The sequence below is a fragment of the Gigantopelta aegis genome, chromosome 2, assembly GCF_016097555.1.
Source record: "Gigantopelta aegis isolate Gae_Host chromosome 2, Gae_host_genome, whole genome shotgun sequence".
Taxonomy (NCBI): Eukaryota; Metazoa; Mollusca; class Gastropoda; order Neomphalida; family Peltospiridae; genus Gigantopelta; species Gigantopelta aegis.
Genome location: NC_054700.1, coordinates 43,595,868 through 43,615,567, shown reverse-complemented (window position 1 = coordinate 43,615,567; position 19,700 = coordinate 43,595,868). Strand labels below are relative to the sequence as shown.

Below are 19,700 nucleotides of genomic sequence, written 5' to 3'. Positions count from 1 at the left end.
AACGTCAAAGGCCGTGGTATGTCCTTTTCTGTATTTCTGGCTGAATTAGAAAAAATGTAGCCTAGCGGGTTTCCTCTGTTGACAACGAGTCACAATTACCAAATGTTTGACATCCAGTAGCCGATGATTAATTAATCAATGTGCTATTTTTCTCCTTCTTTTCTTTATAAAACTTAATTGTTACATTTCTTAGTCAAACATATATATATAATAAAATAAAACAACTATTTTATTTCTTGCGGTTTAATACTAAAACACCGAAGTTTAATCAGATATAACAATATTTCCTCAGCAGTCGCTTCAAACGAAATGCCATTAATTCAGGCCGTACCTAGCCTAAAATATGTGGGGAAGGGGGAGGGCAGTACAAAAAGAATCGGGGCACAGTAATAGAAGCTAGGCCATCTCCAGGTCGGTAGACAAACATATAATTTTTGAACCTAAAAGGCACTTTTTTTTCTTCTTTTTTCTTTTCTTCTGGGGATGAAACTGACAAACCATACCCCTCTCCGCCCCCTCCTACCCCCACCCCACCCTCTGGTACTACCGTCAGGTACGGGCATGGACTTGCCGGGGTCTAACGAGGTCGATTGTTAACGGCCAATGAGATGCCACTTAAATGTTATTTATAAAAAATGGGAATACCATTCTTTTATAGTAACACTAGGCCTATAGGTAAATTGACGCGCGTTCAGGAGGCCGAGCGTTCGCGAACTATTTGACTGGTACCATCATCTTCTATCACATCACATTTATCTAAACGCTCGGTCTCCTGAACGTGCCTCGGTTTACTTTTGTTGAATAACTTGTGATTCTTCATTTCAGGATTTGACCAACAAGTACATGTATATCCAAATGTACGTGTACATGTCTCAGTCTGGCTAGTGGCGCACGTTGTTGTCATTCACTGACATTCAGCTATCATGTTTACCAGAAAAACCATGGATTTGATTTTCTATCTTAGCACAATTATAATTAATTGTGTTTCGATTGAAATAGGGAGTTATATCACAAATCGTAAGTTGACTTTTTAAAAATTTATTCAAAGTTTCTACTTGTTTTTCTTTCTTTTTTTTCTTCTTTCTTCTTCTTACTACTACTACTGCTGCTACTAGGCCTACTATTACTACTACTACTACTACCACCACCACCATCACCACCACCACAAATACTACTACTACTAGTTACTATTACTACTACAACTACTACCACCACCACCACAAATACTACTACTACTACTAGTAATAATAATAATAATAATAATAATAATAATAATAATAATAATAATAATAATAATAATATTATTATTATTATTATTATTATTATTATTATTATTACTTTTATTGATTTGATTGTTGAACAAAATGATCTGTGTACTTGCATGTTCCAATCCTTTCTATTTGAAACTTTCAACAGGATTGAACAATATAAAAGGTGGTTGGAAAATATGTGATTTGGGGGAGGGGTGGGGGGTGTCAATAGCAATATGAATTTCAATCTACCGTACACTGTACTGATGATCTATTCTAAATGATTATATATTTAACTTCGCAGTTAGCAGTTGTAACTTATTATTGGCTATACTGCTTGTTTCCAGACACGTGACTTCGGTTCCCGAGGAATCGTCCTTTCCCGGAAACTTATTGGCTATTGTTTCCAAACTCGTGACTTCGGTTCCCGAGGAATTTCCTTTCCTCGGAAAATAAAAGCTGACTGCATTAAAAATAGACCTACGTCATCAATGAACTAAGCAACTAAAATAAAGTCCCAGTACCTCTCCCCCTCCCAAATGTATTTAGTTGGTTGGTTACTTACTTACTTACTTACTTACTTACTTACCTACGGTACCTACTTACTTACTTACTTACTTATTAGTCCCCTACCGATCCAACCGGAGGGGACTATATAGGTTTCACCCCCGTCCTTCTGTCTATCCGTTTGTTCGTCTGACACAAATGTAGTTTTCCGGACTTTTTTTTTTTTTTTAGATAAAATTTTGTATATATAGCTTTATCATGTTTACAGGCCAAGGATTCTTTCGGGCGATTTACCCATTTTGTCATTTTGAGTTATGGCCTTTGAACGTGTAGTATATGCGAAAATTGCCTTAGTGAAAGCCTATAGTGAAACACTAATTAAAGGGACATTCCTGAGTTTGCTACATTTTGTAAGATGTTTCCGACTAATAAAATATTTCTATGATTAAACTTACATATTAAATATATTTTCTTGTTTAGAATATCAGTGTCTGTATATTCAATGAGTTTTTGGTCCTCTTAATATTTGTAAGAAGCCCAAACTAGATTTTGTCTTCAAATAATTTCGTACGTACGGAAAAAAATATATATTAGGAAATAAAATGAAATTTAACCAAATATTAGAACGATCAGAAACACGTTATGTTATGCAGAAAAACATATTTGATATGTAATTACAATCGTTAAAAAGTCTTTGTTAGTCGATAACATCTTAAAAATTGAAGCAAACTCCGGAATGTCCCTTTAAGAGTATTCCAAGGTGTGTGTTTGCTGCTAATCAGACAAGCAGTTCCAACTTATTTTCGTGCTTATATTCAATTAAGGTTTAAGCACGCTGTCCTGGGCACACACCTCAGCTATCTGGGTTGTCTGTCCAGGACAGTGGGTTAGTTGTTAGTTGGTTAGTGAGAGAGAAGAGGGTGTGGTGGCCTTACACCTACCACTGAGCCCTTAAGAACTTTCTCTGGGTTTGAGCCGGTACCGGCCGGGCTGCGAACCCTGTACCTACCAGCCTGTAGCTTAACCACTGCGCCACCGAGACCGGTTCCGACAGTATGCCACGATGTTTGTTTAACCATGACACATTGGCAAACTGGCCCTTTAATTAATGTATAATGATTTCTTACCTGCAACCTTTTGCGTGTCGTGCATTAGTTTAATAGGTAACAGAATACAGTGGAAAGCAATCAAAGATAAATGAATTGTTCAAAAGGTGTATAATAGAGTGACTTTCAAAAAAACGTATCAAATTTATGCTTTGAATAATATTTTTTATGTACCGTAATAAAAATTATGTTTTTCTCTAACTTTATATTGTTGATACTTTATATATTCCTGTTTAGTAGTCGGGTTTTTTATAGTAAACTATTGTATATGTGTTTTTCTTTACCTGTATATAACAGCCACCTGTCCATAACGGTCATTTTTGCTAGGTCCCTTGAGTGACCGTTATATACAGACTATACATTTGTGCACAACATTATGTACATTTGAAGATTTCTGACGTCGTTGACTTTTACCTGGGGAAAGTAATAAATGTCTGTCACAATCACAGACATTTTCATAAAAATAACGTTAAAGGGTCATTCTACATAAAGTGTCACTTTTATGTCCCTGCACAATTTCTTTTTTTATTTATATATAGAAAACTAAATTTGTTGTCTTTAACTATACCTTATTAATAATATCATCATGTCATAGCATTTTTTTGTCTCTGGTAATCAGCTTTGATAGAGATTTTATTCGAAATTAGTGTAAAATGTCATTGGTGTTACCTGTCCCTAGCATAACACTATATATAACATGCACTGTTAAAATATATAATAGAAGACATAACACTAACTAACTTTAATGTAATACGTACTGATGGCTGACTTACTCACTGAAGAAGGAATCTTGAAAATATTTTCCGTATTCAAAAGATGGTGGTCAATATAAGCTTGTCCCTGAATTTTTATGTCATTGGTGTTACTGTATATACTTATGAGAAAACAAAAGAAACTAAATGCTCTCTGGATGAAACATTCCACCGGTAGATATCGGCCATCAAACTTATTTGTCAAAAACAACAGACATATGAATAAATGTGAATAATTATCTTTAAATGTCATGAATGAGTTGTCAAAATATAAAAGTATGTTTATTCACAGCCATTGGTGTTATTCGTCTTTATGTAATGGTTAATAATTATAAGAAACTTTTTGTATGTTATTATAGACATCATATGTCTGCTACAACATGCACTTCTTCAGTTTTCTCAACTGTTTCTTTAGAGAGCATGAATTAATTATTTACTTATTTGCCATTGGTGTTACCTGCCATTGGTGTTACCAGGTACACAGTAACACAAATGACCATTAGTAACACCAATGACAATGCGTTTTAATAAGATGCCGTTTTCCTCGCTTTGCATATTTTTGAGACGATTTGAAAATTAAAGGGACTTGTGCAGCATTATAGTTGCATAATGGCACTTTGGGTAAAATAAATGTTTTTGTTGGAATGTAAAGAGTATATCGTCAACGTTCCTAACTGCGTTATGCTTGGTTATCCGATTTGTTGTCGTCTGCTTGTCGTTCATTTGTGACACCACAAATGGTACATCAAAGGCCGTGGTACGTGCTATCCTGTCAATGGGATGGGGCATACAACAGATCCCTTGCTGTTAATCGAAAAGAGTAGCCCATGAAGTGGCGACAGCTGGTCTCCTCCCTCAATATCTGTGTGGTCCTTAACTATATGTCCGACGCCATATAACCGTAAATAAAATGTGTTGAGTGCGTCGTTAAATAAAACATTTCCTTCCTTCCTTCATTTGTGAGGGTTTTTTCACAGTTAGTGAACATTTCCATTAACAATAAAGTTCAAACAAGTAAGTATCTAAATACAAAACTTTACAAACCCCTAAAACCATTAAGTTTACTATAGTCCGTCTCATTCTACAAGTGTTTTTGTTAATAATTTCAGTTTGGTTTGACGTACGTTGTTCTATCGTAAAAGTGTTTTGGAAATCCAAAATAAATACTATTTTTGTGTCCAATTTACAAAACAATCGGCCCAGAAATAAATAACATGTAGTAAATTTCATAGTATGAAAAAAGGCGTTCCCTGTGGGACCGACTATGAGTCATTTTTGTGTATTTCTTAAAATTACCGATACCGGGCCCACTTGACTCGTACAAATTGACTTAAAATGGAGGAAATGATTAAAATTGATATTTTACAATCTATTAAACAAAATGTTCGTCCACTGTGCATAGTTCAGCTACATATATTTTATCATGTAGTTGTTTTAAAAATTGAAAATGTCGAACCGCGCATGCGTGGAAATGTTGTTTTTTCCAAATACTGAACGCAGTAATTAGAAACTATATACTAACCTTTCCTTTTTAAGTGTTAAAGGTTAACTTTATCATAAAGAAAAGTTAAAATCATACCAAAAATCTATTACCAAGTTGTAGTCAAATATTGGAAAATTACATTAGACCTACGTCACCTACGTATGTTTTCATTTCCAATAAAGGCTATTTAAATTTTATTTTTAAAAATAGACCTATTGAAAATCCTGCATTAAAAAGGATTAAGAGTTAACTCTTTTGAATAATGAAGTAGTTGGTATGATTTATTTCTTGAATAATGACATAATTTGTTTGATTTGCTGTATAGTGATTGTACTGAAAACATTAGAATGACTATGTTTTGCAGGCCCGTAGGACGGATTTTCAAAGTGCGGGGGATAATTTTTATGGTTGTTCTATCGTCAGGTTTCCGTATTAGCATTATAAGACATTTTAAAGTCCCGAAATAATAACTGGCGAAAAAAGGGGTGGACTAAGTCCCCCCACTAGCCCCACTCCATTTTGCAATTTGCCTTAAAATATTAAAATTTTTTTTTATTATTATTATAAGTACAATCATATTTTGTTGAACAACATACATATTTTGATAAAACATTGGAAAGTTTTGTTTTGGAAAGTTTTTGCTGTAAATTATACCACTAAACGTTTCACTCACCGAAACAGGTTACGTAGTTAACAATATATTTACTGCCGATGCATGCTACAGTTTTTGACGCACGTGCGGCCAGTTTAGTGCTCATTTGAAGCGTAGAAATATTAATACAAAGGTAGCTATTTGAATAACAACTGTCTGTTTATAAATATTGATATGCTTTAGAACCGAATGCTTATGGTCACCGAGACTGGTTCACCTATAATACCATATAGGCTCCAAGAAACAGGGTATAATATTAGTGCTTCTGCAGCCACCGATTGGTTGCCTTAAAAATAACGACGTTTGGTTGGTTGTTCTCCACGACCGGAACTTCCCTTTCATTCATATACATGTACATAAATGTAACTTATGATCGAAAGTGCTGTCCTGGACAGAAAAGCCGACCGAGGTCGGATCTTGTGCCCAGGACAGGCGTGCGTTACAACAGCTTGCTCTGAATGTGCACGTAAAGCCCTATGACTTGACCTGACCTCGCAAGTGCTGACAGATAATTCGTAAATCCTCGTAACTCGTTATTAGTATCTAAATAGTGTATATGGGGTGGGGGGGGGGGAGAGGACACCAGCCATATTTTTCTTTATTTAGGTAGCGGGATTTAGCCAAGTGGTAAAGCGCGTGTATGATGCGCGGTGGGTCTAGGTTCGATCCCCGTCAGTGGGCCTATTGGGCTATTTCTCGTGCCAGTCCGTGCACCATAATTGATGTACTCCTTGCTCACGATATCGCGGATTCCACGATATATTGGCATTTACATTTTTGCGGTTTAGCACGCGCAACGCCCCCTGTTAGCACGTTTATTATTAGTACAATTAGTATGTTAGTACATTTCTTTATTTCTTCCAAATAGTTATGTACCACGATATCGTGGTACCCCAGTATATATCAAATGTGCTATACTGCCAGTGGGATGGTGCATATATGATATAAAAGATCCATACTAGTGCAGTACAGGGCGCACATTAAGTTCAACATCCGTTCAGACTAAAAGATCCCATGCTGCTAATGGAAAAATGTAGCATGTTTCCTCTCTAATAGTGAGAGTAAGGCATAGGAAGTGTGTGGAATATAATCAATATTCACTTAATGTGCGCCTTGCACTATCCCTAAGACTACATGTATGTAAAAATTACAAAATGTTTGACATTCAATAGCTGATAATTAAGAAATCCATGTGCTCTAGTGGTGTCGTTAATCAAAACTAACTTTAATTAGCAAAACATTTTTACATCTTTGTGTTTAGTGGGAGGAGCTTCCCCCCTCCCTCCCCCCACCCAGGAATGACAGAAATATTTTATCTATATATGTTTCAATATGTAAAAAAACAAGACTTGAAAAAAAACCCAGGTTTTAAAACAAAATAGCAGTTTGTACACTTGGCAACAATACATAGTAGTATTTAGTGGTGGGTTTTTTTGTGTTGTGTGTGTGTGTCACGGGGATTCTATAATTCCCGTAACTGAATAAAACACGATTATCAAAATATCTCTCCTAACTGTATATCTATTAGATCTCTCTGTAACAGGCGGTTAAACCCTAGTATGGCTCGTCTAGGTATGATCAGAGATACGATCTTATATAAAGTATATATTATTATAGCACGTTTAGCTCCTTAGAAACACAACAAAACACAATACACTTTGGAATCTGTATTAACCTACGCTGACAAATGTACAGCCATAGTAGTTAATTAATAACAACAATAATAACAACCCAGAACTGATCACTTAATTAGTTAATCTCTAGGTGTCTAGTTACACAATATGCGAATCACTTCACCGTGACACAACACCCACACGTGTGATAATTGAGAAACGCTTCTTGGGGAACTTAATTAATAAAGGAATTACAGCTCTATTCCTAACGGGTTAATTTTTAATTAACCCTAACTACTCATTCAGTAACCTTGTAACACAGAATTAATACTGGTACCTATCACAATAAAGACAATAACCTACAGTTTACCTAGGTCTTCTAGGATGACTGGCTAAGCTTTATATTACCAAATACTCGTATAATGTTAGAACAAAAAGTCTACGATTTACTTCGTCAGATGACCGAAGACACTGTCTAAAGAATATTGGTATAATACAGTATTAAAATATTTAAAGTCACATCAATCACATAAAGGTTATACACAGAGCAGAAATAAAATATTTACCAGTCCAAACGGACAACGTTCCCGGGAAGTGTTCCTTTTTGTTCTCCTCGATATCTCTAAAAACTAGCTATTTATTATAAAATCAGAATTCGCCTGGGGGTACAAGGCGGTACCTCCCCCTATCATCTGATATTTCCACCGCGACCAAGCGGTATTATTTCTCTCTGATCGTCAGACTTACTGACGCCATCGTCGCCAAATCACGGTTGTAAAAACCGCACTCGCAGAGGTATTACGTAACTACTCGCCACATGGCCTCCACAGCTGGACTAAGTGCATATTGGAATGCCCGATCGCGCGAAGTATTACGTAACAAGTTGCCCACCTGGGCTACGTGCAATAAACTGCACACGGCCCTCTAACACAATTAAAATCGCCACAGGCGAAACAAATTTAAGAGCATGTTCCGTCACAGAGTGTGTGTGTATGGTGATACTGTATACCTGTGTCTAATTATATTGTGTTTTTGGTTGTTTTTTTAGGGGAAAAGGTCGCCTTAATAAGAGGTAAGTAAAATCTGATGTATACCTGTGTTTGTCTTGGTTTTTAATGGGGGTTTTTGTTGGGGGTTTTATGGGGGGGTGGTGCACACAAACTCAAGCACACACACACACACACAACCACATGTCGCATACACATAAACACACATGCACAAATTCACTTACGCATACATATATATGAATTTTCACACACATGCACATGCACACACTGTCAAACACACACACACATGTACAAACACATAAACACATGCACACACATGTATTTGCACACATGCACATGCACACACAGACACAGACACAGACACACATTTGACCTCAAATAATGCATTTGGGACATTTTTATAAAATTTTGTGAGACATTAAAAAAAATTAAATACTGTTTAAATATGTTGGTGGTGTTTTTTTTTTTTAAAGTTTTGGTGGGGTTGGGTTGGGTGGGGTTTTTTTTTGGGGGGGGGGGGTTGTTTTTTTAAATTGATATGCAAACAGGTTAATATTTGACTCAATTGACATTATATAACCATTAAATTATCTTCAACACCAAATAGCCATAATTTAGAATAATGTTGCTCAAGGTTTCATTAAACATATTTTCCCTTATTATCCATATGGTTAAAAATATCTTGGTACATATCAAAGTGATACGTTCCACTAGAACGCCAAGTGGGACGTAACACTTCGACGTCACATGATGATGTCATCGATTGGCCCACTACAACTTTACAGGAACGTCAACCAAACAAATTTAGTGATATAAATTAAAATCGATTGTGGGTACTAAATAGGATATTAAGCTCGCTACCATTTCATATCATGTTTCTGTCCCTTGTGAAATAATTTTCATTGTCACTTGCTAAAGCTCATGACACCTGAAAATTATTTCACGAGGGTCATAAACATGATACAAAATGGAAGCTTGTTTAATATCCTATAATTCCTTTTCCGTTTCAGGAGTGTTGTTTACTGAATTCGTCTGTCGGGTGTTTCTACCTGTAGTGAATATCACACATGACTGGGTCAAACCGAATACGTATACCCCTGTACCACATAACTCGGGTGTCCTTGCGACTGCTAACAAAACGTTCAGTGGAATAACGGCTACATCAACAGACCTTGATGTGTATCACCACTTCTTGTCTCAAGAAGACTATCTAGCAGTGGAGTTCAGTAAGTATACATTTTTATTAAAGGGGTGGGTTGAGTTTACAGCCATTGTAAAAGGTTCAGGCATGCTGTCCTAGCTGGGCACACACCTCAGCTATCTGGGCTGTCTGTTCAGGACAGTGGGTTAGGGAGAGAGAAGACAGTGTAGTGGTCTTACACCTATCCATTAAGTCGTTAAAACTCACTCTAGGTGGGAGCCGGTACCGGTCTGTGAATCCAGTATCTACCAGCCTTATATCCGATGGCTTAACCTCGACATCACCGAGGCTAGTATGTAACATGTTTTGTTTTGTTTTTTTGTTGGGGGTTTTTGGTTTTGTTTGTTTCTTTGGGGAGGGTTATGTGAAATTTGGGAGTTTTTTTTTTTTTTTATTGAGTTTTTAGGGGGGGTTGTTATTATTTTTGGTTGGGTTTTTATTTATTTTTTTGGGGGGGGGGTTTGCTCACATAGCTTTTTTTAAATATATTAATTATATGATAATTATAATGAAAAAGGTGGTAGATCGAGTGTTGTTTGCTTGAGGTGTGAGAGTCAAAGGATCAATTGTCTTAGCTGCCTTGATTGTGAGGCACATATGTCACTGGCGTAGGAAGCGGGGTGGGGGTGGGGGTGCAAGAGGGCATGTGGGCCCCCCCCCACACTTTTCAGATATTCTGCTTTATATTTGCTTTATAAGGAGGGTCACATCTAGAGCTGGGCGGAATACCATATATACCATTTGCTGTCGGTATCATGTCAATACAGATTTATCGTACCGAGCAAATTTCAAAATACAAAAATTTTGGTATTAAAAAATGTTTCCCGCCATTTAGTAAAGCACTAACAATTTAATTTTATTTAGATGAAATTAGCGAGTGAGACTTAACTCAAGCATGCATTTAAAGCTGGGTACACCAGAAATACTACTTTATATCGGTATTGGTATTGTGTCAATACTGAATACTGTACCGATACCGAGGTAAATCACCCCAAAAATGCTGACATCGATACCGAATCCCAAATTTCAATACTGCCCAGCTCTAGTCACTTCATAGACTGAAGTTGAGCCTAACATTAAATGAATGTGGTATAACAGCACATACCATGGCCTTTGATATACTAGTAGTGGGATGGGGGGAAAAAATCAATTTGAGAATGAGTTCACTGAGGGGATTTGACCATTCAACCTGAACACTTTACCGACCGAGCTAGATCCTACACCCCTATCTTATTTGTATACTACTCAAAAGAATTTAAGGGTCGAAAATTTATAACCAAATAAGTTTCAGAGTGTATTAGATTGATGATGTAAACTACACCAAACTTTTTATTTATTGTTCCATATTTACAAAAAACCACAAATAAACGTCACTGTATATAAGAAAGTCACATGACATGCTGTCAAAGTTGAAGGTTGTCAAACATGGATTTTACACATTAGAACATTCGTTTAATAGTGTGTGAATCCACCCCTGGCGCGAATACACTCGACACATTGTTGCCTCATGCTGTTGATCAGACGTCTGAAGAACTCTTGGGGAATGGCCTGCCACTCTGCCATAAGAAGTTGACCCAGATCATGAAGGTTGGCCGGAGGGGCATGATTATCCCGAACTCTCCTGCCTAATTTGTCCCAGGCGTTCTCTATTGGGGCCAAGTCAGGCGAATATGCTGGCCAATCCATCCTGGCGATACCTTGTTGTCTGAGAAAGTCCGTTACCACCCTGGCGCGGTGGGGTCTGGCATTGTCATCCTGCAGAACTGCCCCGCCGCCAATCTGCTGAAGGCCTGGGAGAACCAACGGCCGGATAATCTCATTCAGATAGCGGATTCCATTCAGATTGCCATCCACCACATAGAGGGGGGTCCTGTGGTGGATAGAGATGCCGCCCCACACCATGACGCTGCCACCACCGAACCGGTGACGTTGTCTAACGTTAACGTCAGCGAAGCGCTCCCCAGGACGTCTGTAGACACGAACCCGACCGTCGTTGAACTGGAGACTAAACCTGGACTCATCAGTGAACATCATTCAACCCCACTGAACACGTTGCCACCGCAGATGAAGCGTGCATCAGTGATGTCTGGCCGTTCTGTGACGTGGTAGGAGTGGTGGTCGAACAGCCTGGCGACGGCAGCGTAGATTATTGGCTCTCAGACGATTGTGTATGGTTTGATCAGACACTCGAGTTCCAGTCGCAGTCCGCAGATTGTCACGTAATCGGCGTGCAGTGGTTGTGCGTTGACGTAGAGCCATATTGGTGATGTAGTGGTCCTCTCTATTTGTAGTGCTTCGGGGTCTTCCCGAACGTGGACGATTTCGAACAGAATTCGTTGCTTGGTACCGTTGTCACAGTCGGCCAACGACACTCTGACTGACACCAAGTCTCAGAGCAACATTTTTTTGCGTATTGCCATCCTGAAGCCAAGCAATAGCCCTTCCTCGATCTTCGATAGTCAGTTGAAGTCGTACCATTGTCGAATTTGGAGTGTGCACCGTACACGAACACAAGCTCCAATTATACGGAAATTCAGCATTGGGAACATGGAATACACGTGCAAAGCGTGCAAATGAAGCGCTATGTGAAAAAGCAAGTTGTGGGCACTTAGCAGACCTTTCGCTTTCGCCCTAATTTACATGCAAATGTAAGCATGTTTTCGCCATTAGAACTAGTCGACAGTGTCAATGACAGTGGATTTTAATTCATTTATGGGTTGCTTAGACCCACTTTCGTCAAAATGGAACAATACCATGCGTGACATTATGGTCTAGCTAATATAATTGACATTCAGAAAATAATGTCGAAAATATCGTCTGACCCTTAAATTCTTTTGAGTAGTATATTAAAGGGCCCATTTCAGTTGATTTTGTTGACTTGAAATATGATGTGTGTATCTTTAATAAGAATGATAATCATGATGTATAGCCTGATACATCTGCAGTCCAATGAATTTAATAAATTCAGTTTAAGGAAGGAAGGAAATGTTTTTATTTAATGATGCACACAAAACATTTAATTTACGGTTATATGGCATCAGACATATTGAGAGAGGAAACCCGCTGTTGCCACTTCATGGGCTACTCTTTTCAATTGGCAGCAAGGGATCTTTTATATGCACCATCCCACAGACAGGATAGCACATACCACGGCCTTTGATATACCAGTCGTGCTGCACTGACTGGAACGAGAAATAGCCCAATGGGTCCACCGATGGGGATCGATCCTAGACCGACAGTGCATCAAGCAAACACTTTACCACTGGGTTACGTCCCACCCTAAAATTCAATTGAGGGCAGATGTATCAGACTAGACAATGATAAAATTATGTTTCAGATTGTTGGGTAGCTTTATTGATAATCACGTTGACCAATCAAGCAGACCGTCGATTGGTAAGTTTCATTCATCCATCCATTCATTTGTTTGTTTGTTTGTTTGTTCAGTTGTTTGTTCGTTTGTTTGTTTGTTCGTTCGTTCGTTCATTCATTTGTTTGTTCATTCATTCATTTGTATGTTCATTCATTCATTCATTTGTTTGTTAACTTATTAATTTATTCATTTTGAGCAATATATGTCTAAATTATCAATTTATCAGGGCCGTAAATTATATAAAGTATATAAAAAGTTAAATGTATCCATTTTGTCAATTAGTTCTGAAATTTAGTATAATTATTCTCAGGGTAGCCTTAACAAAGTAATAGAGAGAAATTTTTCAAATTCAGAATTTTAGAATTGTTATTAAATTTTAAACATTCAAAAGTTAAGTCTAATTTCTCCTAGAGTTTTGATCAAATAATTCTGAAACTAATAAAGAGATATTTTTGAATTTTAAAATATTTTAAAAGTCATCTTCTAGAGGTTTGATCAGATAGTTGGTACTATGATTCATTGGGGCAGTCTTTACAAATTAATTAATTAATTAATTAATTATCTACTACATGTATTAACAAATTTGAAAATTATATTGAAGAGCTCTACAGGCCAATAGGCCTCTTATAGTCATATCAAAATAAACTAACTAAACGAAATGCTGGGGTTTTTGGGGTTGCATATTATGCATTTGTGTGTGTGTGTGCATATGTGTATGTGCGTGTGTGCATGCTTGCATGCATGTGTGTGATATTTGTTCTTGGGTAAATTTTTAAAGTGGGGGGGGGGCTTTTTAATTTTAAACAATGAATCTCAGTTACCCTACATGTATGTCTTCCTAGATTGCTTATCGACAACCTTATCTGAGAAGAACCTGGATTTACCCACTTATCATGACAGTTAGGAAGTTTCTCATGGGTGGGATTGTGTTGTCAGGTATCTTTATTTTAACTTTATTTGCTTCTGTATAGACAATTAAAGACAGGGAAGACCCAGGAAATATTTTAGAGAGGGGAGCAAAAGGGCACATAATTTAAACCAACTCTTTAAAAGGGCTCATCAATAAAAGTTTTGTTTTAAAAAAGGCACTTGAACTTTTTTTAGGGATGTGACAGGTCCCCTAGTCTCACTGTCTCTCTCACTCTCTCTCTCTCTCTCTCTCTCTGTCTCTCCCCTCTCTCTCTCTCTGTCTGTCTGTCTGTCTCTCTCTCTCTCTCTCTCTCTCTCTCTCTCTCTCTCTCTCTCTCTCTCTCTCTCTCTCTCTCTCTCTCTCTCTCTCTCTCTCTCTCTCTCTCACTCTCACTTTCACTCTCACTCTCTCTGAAGTTGTATTTCTTTTTCAGGCATCATTTGTATGATCATTTCATGGATGCGTATCAAGTCATCAGATACAGTGATACTTCTTCCTTGGCAAAGTAGGTATTGATTAAATCAGTTTAATATATTGACAGCAAGGAAGGAAATGTTTTATTTAACGACAAACTCAACACATTTTATTTACAGTTATAAGGACCACACAGACACTGAGAGAGGAAACCCGCTGTCGCCACTTCATGGCCTATTCTTTTCGATTAGCAGCAAGGATAACACATACCACAGCCTTTGATATACCAGTCATGGTGCACTGGCTGGAGTGAGAAATAGCCCACCGACGGGGATCAATCCCAAACCGACCGCACATCAAGCAAACACTTTACCACTGAGCTACATCCCACCCCTTATATAGACAGAACCACATACCAGTTGTTTTGCCATGTTATTTATTGCACAAGTTTATAGTGCGCAAGAATATTATATCAAGTGGTATAAAGTTTGTCAACTATAAACTCATGTAATAAATAACATGTCAAAACAGCTGGTATGTGTACATGCCTACATGGCAATTTTAAATTGGTAACAAATATAAAACCGATGGAAATAATTTTTATCCGTCTGCAAAAAAACACAATCGGTGAAGTCCCTGACCAACGGCAAATCATATTATAACTACGGCAAATCATATTATAACTATGGCAATTGCAGTCGTCAAGTTCGACCCCTGGTGTGAGAGAGTGTGGGTGGGTGGGGAAGTGTGGGCTTGTGAGTGTATGTGTGTATGTGTTTGAGGGAGGTGTGGGCTTGTGAGTGTGTGTGTGGGTGGGGGTGGGGGAGGTGTGGGCTTGTGAGTGTATATGTTTGGGGGAGGTGTGGGCTTGTAAGTGTGTGTGTGGGGGGAGGTGTAGGCTTGTGAGTGTGTGTGTGTGTCTTTGTCTCTCTCTCTCTCTCTCTCTGTGTGTGTGTGTGTGTGTGTCTCTCTCTCCCTGTGGTGTGTGTGTGTCTCTGTCTCTGTCTGTCTGTGTGTGTGTGTGTGTGTGTGTGTGTGTGTATGTGTCTGTGTGTGTCTCTGTGTGTGTGTGTGTCTGTGTGTGTGTGCATCTCTGTGTGTGTGTCCCTCTCTCTCTGTGTGTGTGTGTGTGTGTGTGTGTGTGTGTGTGTGTGTATGTATATATACAAGCATGTGTACAGTACCCACCCTTTAGATCTGCACGTGCTGGGTGCAGCGTTTATAAATAGGCTGGACATCACATCGCTTTTTAAAGATTAAAAACTTTTGAACTGTTTCAGAATTCAACCCATGTGCTGTGCTAACAGAAGTGATGACTGTTTCCAAATTTGTCTTGTCAATCCTGATGTTCTGCAGTTCGGTAAGCTACAGAACATAATAACTTTCTTCAGTTAATAACTAAAATCTCAAATCTATTTCTTAAATTTTGGATTTATTACTTTAAATGTTTTGAAACTATATTATAGTAAAAAATATAATATTTGTGAATACTGGTACTTACCAGTTCTATCTATATACATGTATATTACATAATTATATTACCTAAAGAAATACCTACAAGAAATTTTTATTTATTACAAAAATATATATATTAATATAAAAAAATAAAAAAACACACATTTAACACAGAGACAAAGACATGGATGGTGATGAGATGAATGGTGAAGCCGCTGTATTTCCATTTCGGTATGGGACTACTTGACAGGTCTGTGCTCCACGCTTGCTGTCAGTTGAGCTATCTCGGTATCACCCGAGTCCGGAGTACATGGACGGAACCTGTGGTGTATGCTGGGTAATCATCCCCCATATGGGGTCATACATTCGGGAGACACACCCATAATCGCACCCATCGCCTTACATCGTCCCATTGAGCCTAGCGGTGCACTCACTCTGGGTTGGAGTCATTTACTGGCATGAAAAATCCACCAATGCCTTAGGTGGGATATGAACCCAGTACCTACCAGCCTCAAGTCCAATGGCATATAACCACTACACCACTGAGTCCATTTTGAAGATTTTGAGGAAAATACTTTTTTTTTTTAAATACAGCACAAACAAAAAGAGCACATATACATGTACAAAAAAGAGTGTTTTCAAATTCCGTAATCCAGGGCTTTAGATTTCACCCAAGTCAAGGCGATAAACGTTAGGCCCAAGATAATGATGCCCAAATTAAGTACAAACATGATGACCTCAAAATATTTCACCTCAAAACCACCGAAATGTTAAGTTTAATTAGGTTAAAAGAACTTGAAATGCATTTCTGAATATTTACAAATCTCTGGCAGCTATTAAAGGCACACAGTCACGGATTTAGTGGGCCTTACTCCTCTAAATATGGATTATAAATGGAAATTACATTCATTTGGAATACCAAACTTCGTTACTTGTATCATCCAAAACATTTTAATTGAACCACGATCGAGGGAATTCTATGACACACTTCATTTTTAAAATTTGGAACTCTTCTTGTGAAAAGTCATAAAAGTACGGCAAAACAAACTCGTAGTGATGAGGCTATATATACGACAGTCATATAATGTAGTCTTGAATTTTATATATGTGACTGCCCTGTATATAGACTTGGCAAATGAGGGCCGGCTATATTCATGGCAAATAATTTTAAAATATATGATTTCATGACAATATAACGGCGAATACACTAAAATAAAATAATAAATAGTTGGAACACGAACTCACACATTTATTATTATTATTATTATTATTATTATTATTATTATTATTAAAAATTAATAATAATTTGTGTCTTTTGGGTTTTTGTTTTTTGTTTTTAACGGAGCTACCGTACACACTACACAGTATCTGTTCAGGCGCATGTGCATGGAATTTAGAAGGGGCAGGAGTCTAGTTACAACTCTATAGTGCTCGGTTCCAAAATGGGTAACATGTTTTTCAGCGTAATACGACCAGCCAGCCATTTTCGCTAAACATTTGCAACATTCGCAAAGTGGTCATTCTGTTTAATGTATAGCGTAAAAAACAAAAAGTGTACTGTCGCATGTTTTGCCGTCCAAAGGTTGGCGTAATTATAACTTAACCCAGTTGAATCCATTTCTGCATGCAGGGGCAAGTTCAGCCTGCCGTTTGTGTGTGTGTGCACGCACGTTAATCTTGCAGAGGACGGTCAAGTGTTCTCGTTACACGAGCTTGGTAAATCGTTTTGACACTGCGGTTATTCGGGGGATGTCCATCACGTGATTAAAAAATAATACATCACACTTCTGCTCTCCAAATAGCTGTTATTTTTCTCTGAATTATGGACCATCGACATAATTCAATTATTTTTATTAAATATCAGTGTTCGAGATTAACGGTATCCCGATATCCCGGGGATACCAGAATTTAATTTTGGATACCAGACTTCAATAATCCAGTATCCCACTGGGATACCATATAATGTTGTTGGGTTATTTTAATTCTGCGTTTTTATATTTTGCTGGTGAAGTTAAGTAACAGTATTTTGAGCTCGTACCCAGTCTAATGCTATGCCATAACAGTATCTCCCCCAATTCGTACCCAGTCTAATGCTACACTGGAACAATAGCAGCGTAGCAATGGACTGGGAACGGCTAAGTCGCTATTGTTTTTGTTGGATGTTTCCTGCATTAAAATTTTATTTGAGATATTAATTCCACATCTGCAGAAAATTGATACATGTACGTTTATCATTAGTAATGTCAGAAACACTGCAGATTACTGCTAAATATTAATTTATGTTAGTATTACTCAAAAATAGATGCAGCAAATCTTTTTGCCGATTCCATTTGATTGCAAATTTCATGAATTCGCGATTTCGATTGCAGCGTAGCAATAGACTGGGAATGAGAACAATGTCGTCCAAGTTTGTTACGATGTTATTTATAAATTTCATTTAAGTGGGATATTAAATTCTTAGGTGGGATACCAGATTTTGAAATATTAGTATCCAACTCGGATAATGCCCAAAATGTTTAATCTCGAACACTGAATATCAGTAATAAGTGTAATATAGTGGTTATGTAGATGGTTCAATAAAGTACTTTTAGGTACAAATCAAATGTATATATTTTCAGATACTACTTTGTTGGGTCATTAATTAGGTCAACCATCCATGACTGAGCACATTTAATGACAGTACTGAACAAAACAAATGACATTCCTGCACTCAGAAAAGACAAAAGTAATTGGTGTGCCCAAAGTAGTGAGATCTAAAGTCCTGTAATCACATAAAAGCAGATCTGAATGGTTGAATTAATGGTCAGCTGGTTGTGGTAGAATCAACGCTAATTCCTGGTCACGTTGAACCTGTATTTTGCACGTACTGTTTTTACTTTATTTTTAGTTTGTTTTTACTTTGTTTCAGATCTCAAAATGCCCCAATATATTTGGACAACTTATACGGAAGCGGTTTCTCTGTGGAATTGGTCTTGGTATTGTAGTATTCTAATCATCATAGGGGTGTAATGATACAATATGGTGACAATAGGATAGGTATCACGATATCCACCTCATGCTACAATAAGTATCGCGATATAAAGTCTATATTACAATAATGATGTATTGTTCGTCTAGGTAATAAAATGAAACATTGAAATAAAATTTATGCTCATTATGTTTGTGAATATTTTGATGACGAACCAATTGTTTCAGATAATGAATGTTGAAAATTCCATGTTAATTTTTTTTTTTAACTGAAAAACAAAACAAAACGAGAAACAAAAATAAAACCAGAAAAAAATTCTTCCATACGCCCTTCTAATACTAATAGATGGGAAACCTGAAAAAGCAGATATATGTTTTCAATTTAGTCTTCAACGATGGGGTGTCGTTAAACATTCATTCATTCGATGATCTGCATACTTCTGGAACACAGGTACTCAGAAGCAACTTCTGGGGTAGAGCTATGGTTATATATACTATTTAGTATGTATACAATAGTATTAACACACACACACACACACACACACACACACACACACACACACAACCCAACCCCTCCCCCGGGTTGCTGATCTGGAGCATGACGTATCTAAACATAAGCCAATCAACAATTGCTTAATATAACGTTAAATAAAACTATGCTTAGACTGGTTTACTATTCGGTTCCGATAGCGGTTAAGAGGAACTAGGGGCCATAAGACAAATATGCATTAAGCTTAGGGTATTATTTATTACACATAATTAATATCATATGTAGCCTATATAGAAACAGTAGAAATATTCAGTCTTGGTTGTTTTGTATTTGAACAAAAATGTGTAAATGTAATGTTTTAGTTAAATTACCTTAAATGAGAAAAGTTCATTTGAATTTTTTTTTGTGTTGATACAAGTGTGCATGTTTCAAGACTGATATCAGAAATATAGTGACATGTCAAGTTATCAATTAATTTTCATATACTTACCAGTGTTCGAGATTAAAAGTTTTAGGCAGTATC

At 37.2% G+C, this 19,700-nt stretch overlaps 1 protein-coding gene across 3 annotated transcripts in view; it reads left to right on the top strand.

Moving 5' to 3' along the window:
• Positions 1-19,700, top strand: part of LOC121386026 — a 54,717-nt gene that overhangs the window by 208 nt on the left and 34,809 nt on the right. For all 3 annotated transcript variants that reach the window (XM_041516826.1, XM_041516838.1, XM_041516832.1), the window contains exons 2-9: positions 826-1,017; positions 8,412-8,435; positions 9,381-9,596; positions 12,909-12,964; positions 13,784-13,877; positions 14,285-14,356; positions 15,546-15,625; positions 18,629-18,695. In XM_041516826.1, the coding sequence (XP_041372760.1) occupies positions 924-1,017; positions 8,412-8,435; positions 9,381-9,596; positions 12,909-12,964; positions 13,784-13,877; positions 14,285-14,356; positions 15,546-15,625; positions 18,629-18,695 (703 nt within the window). In that variant the 5' untranslated portion in view covers positions 826-923. The remainder of the gene's footprint in view (positions 1-825; positions 1,018-8,411; positions 8,436-9,380; positions 9,597-12,908; positions 12,965-13,783; positions 13,878-14,284; positions 14,357-15,545; positions 15,626-18,628; positions 18,696-19,700) is intronic.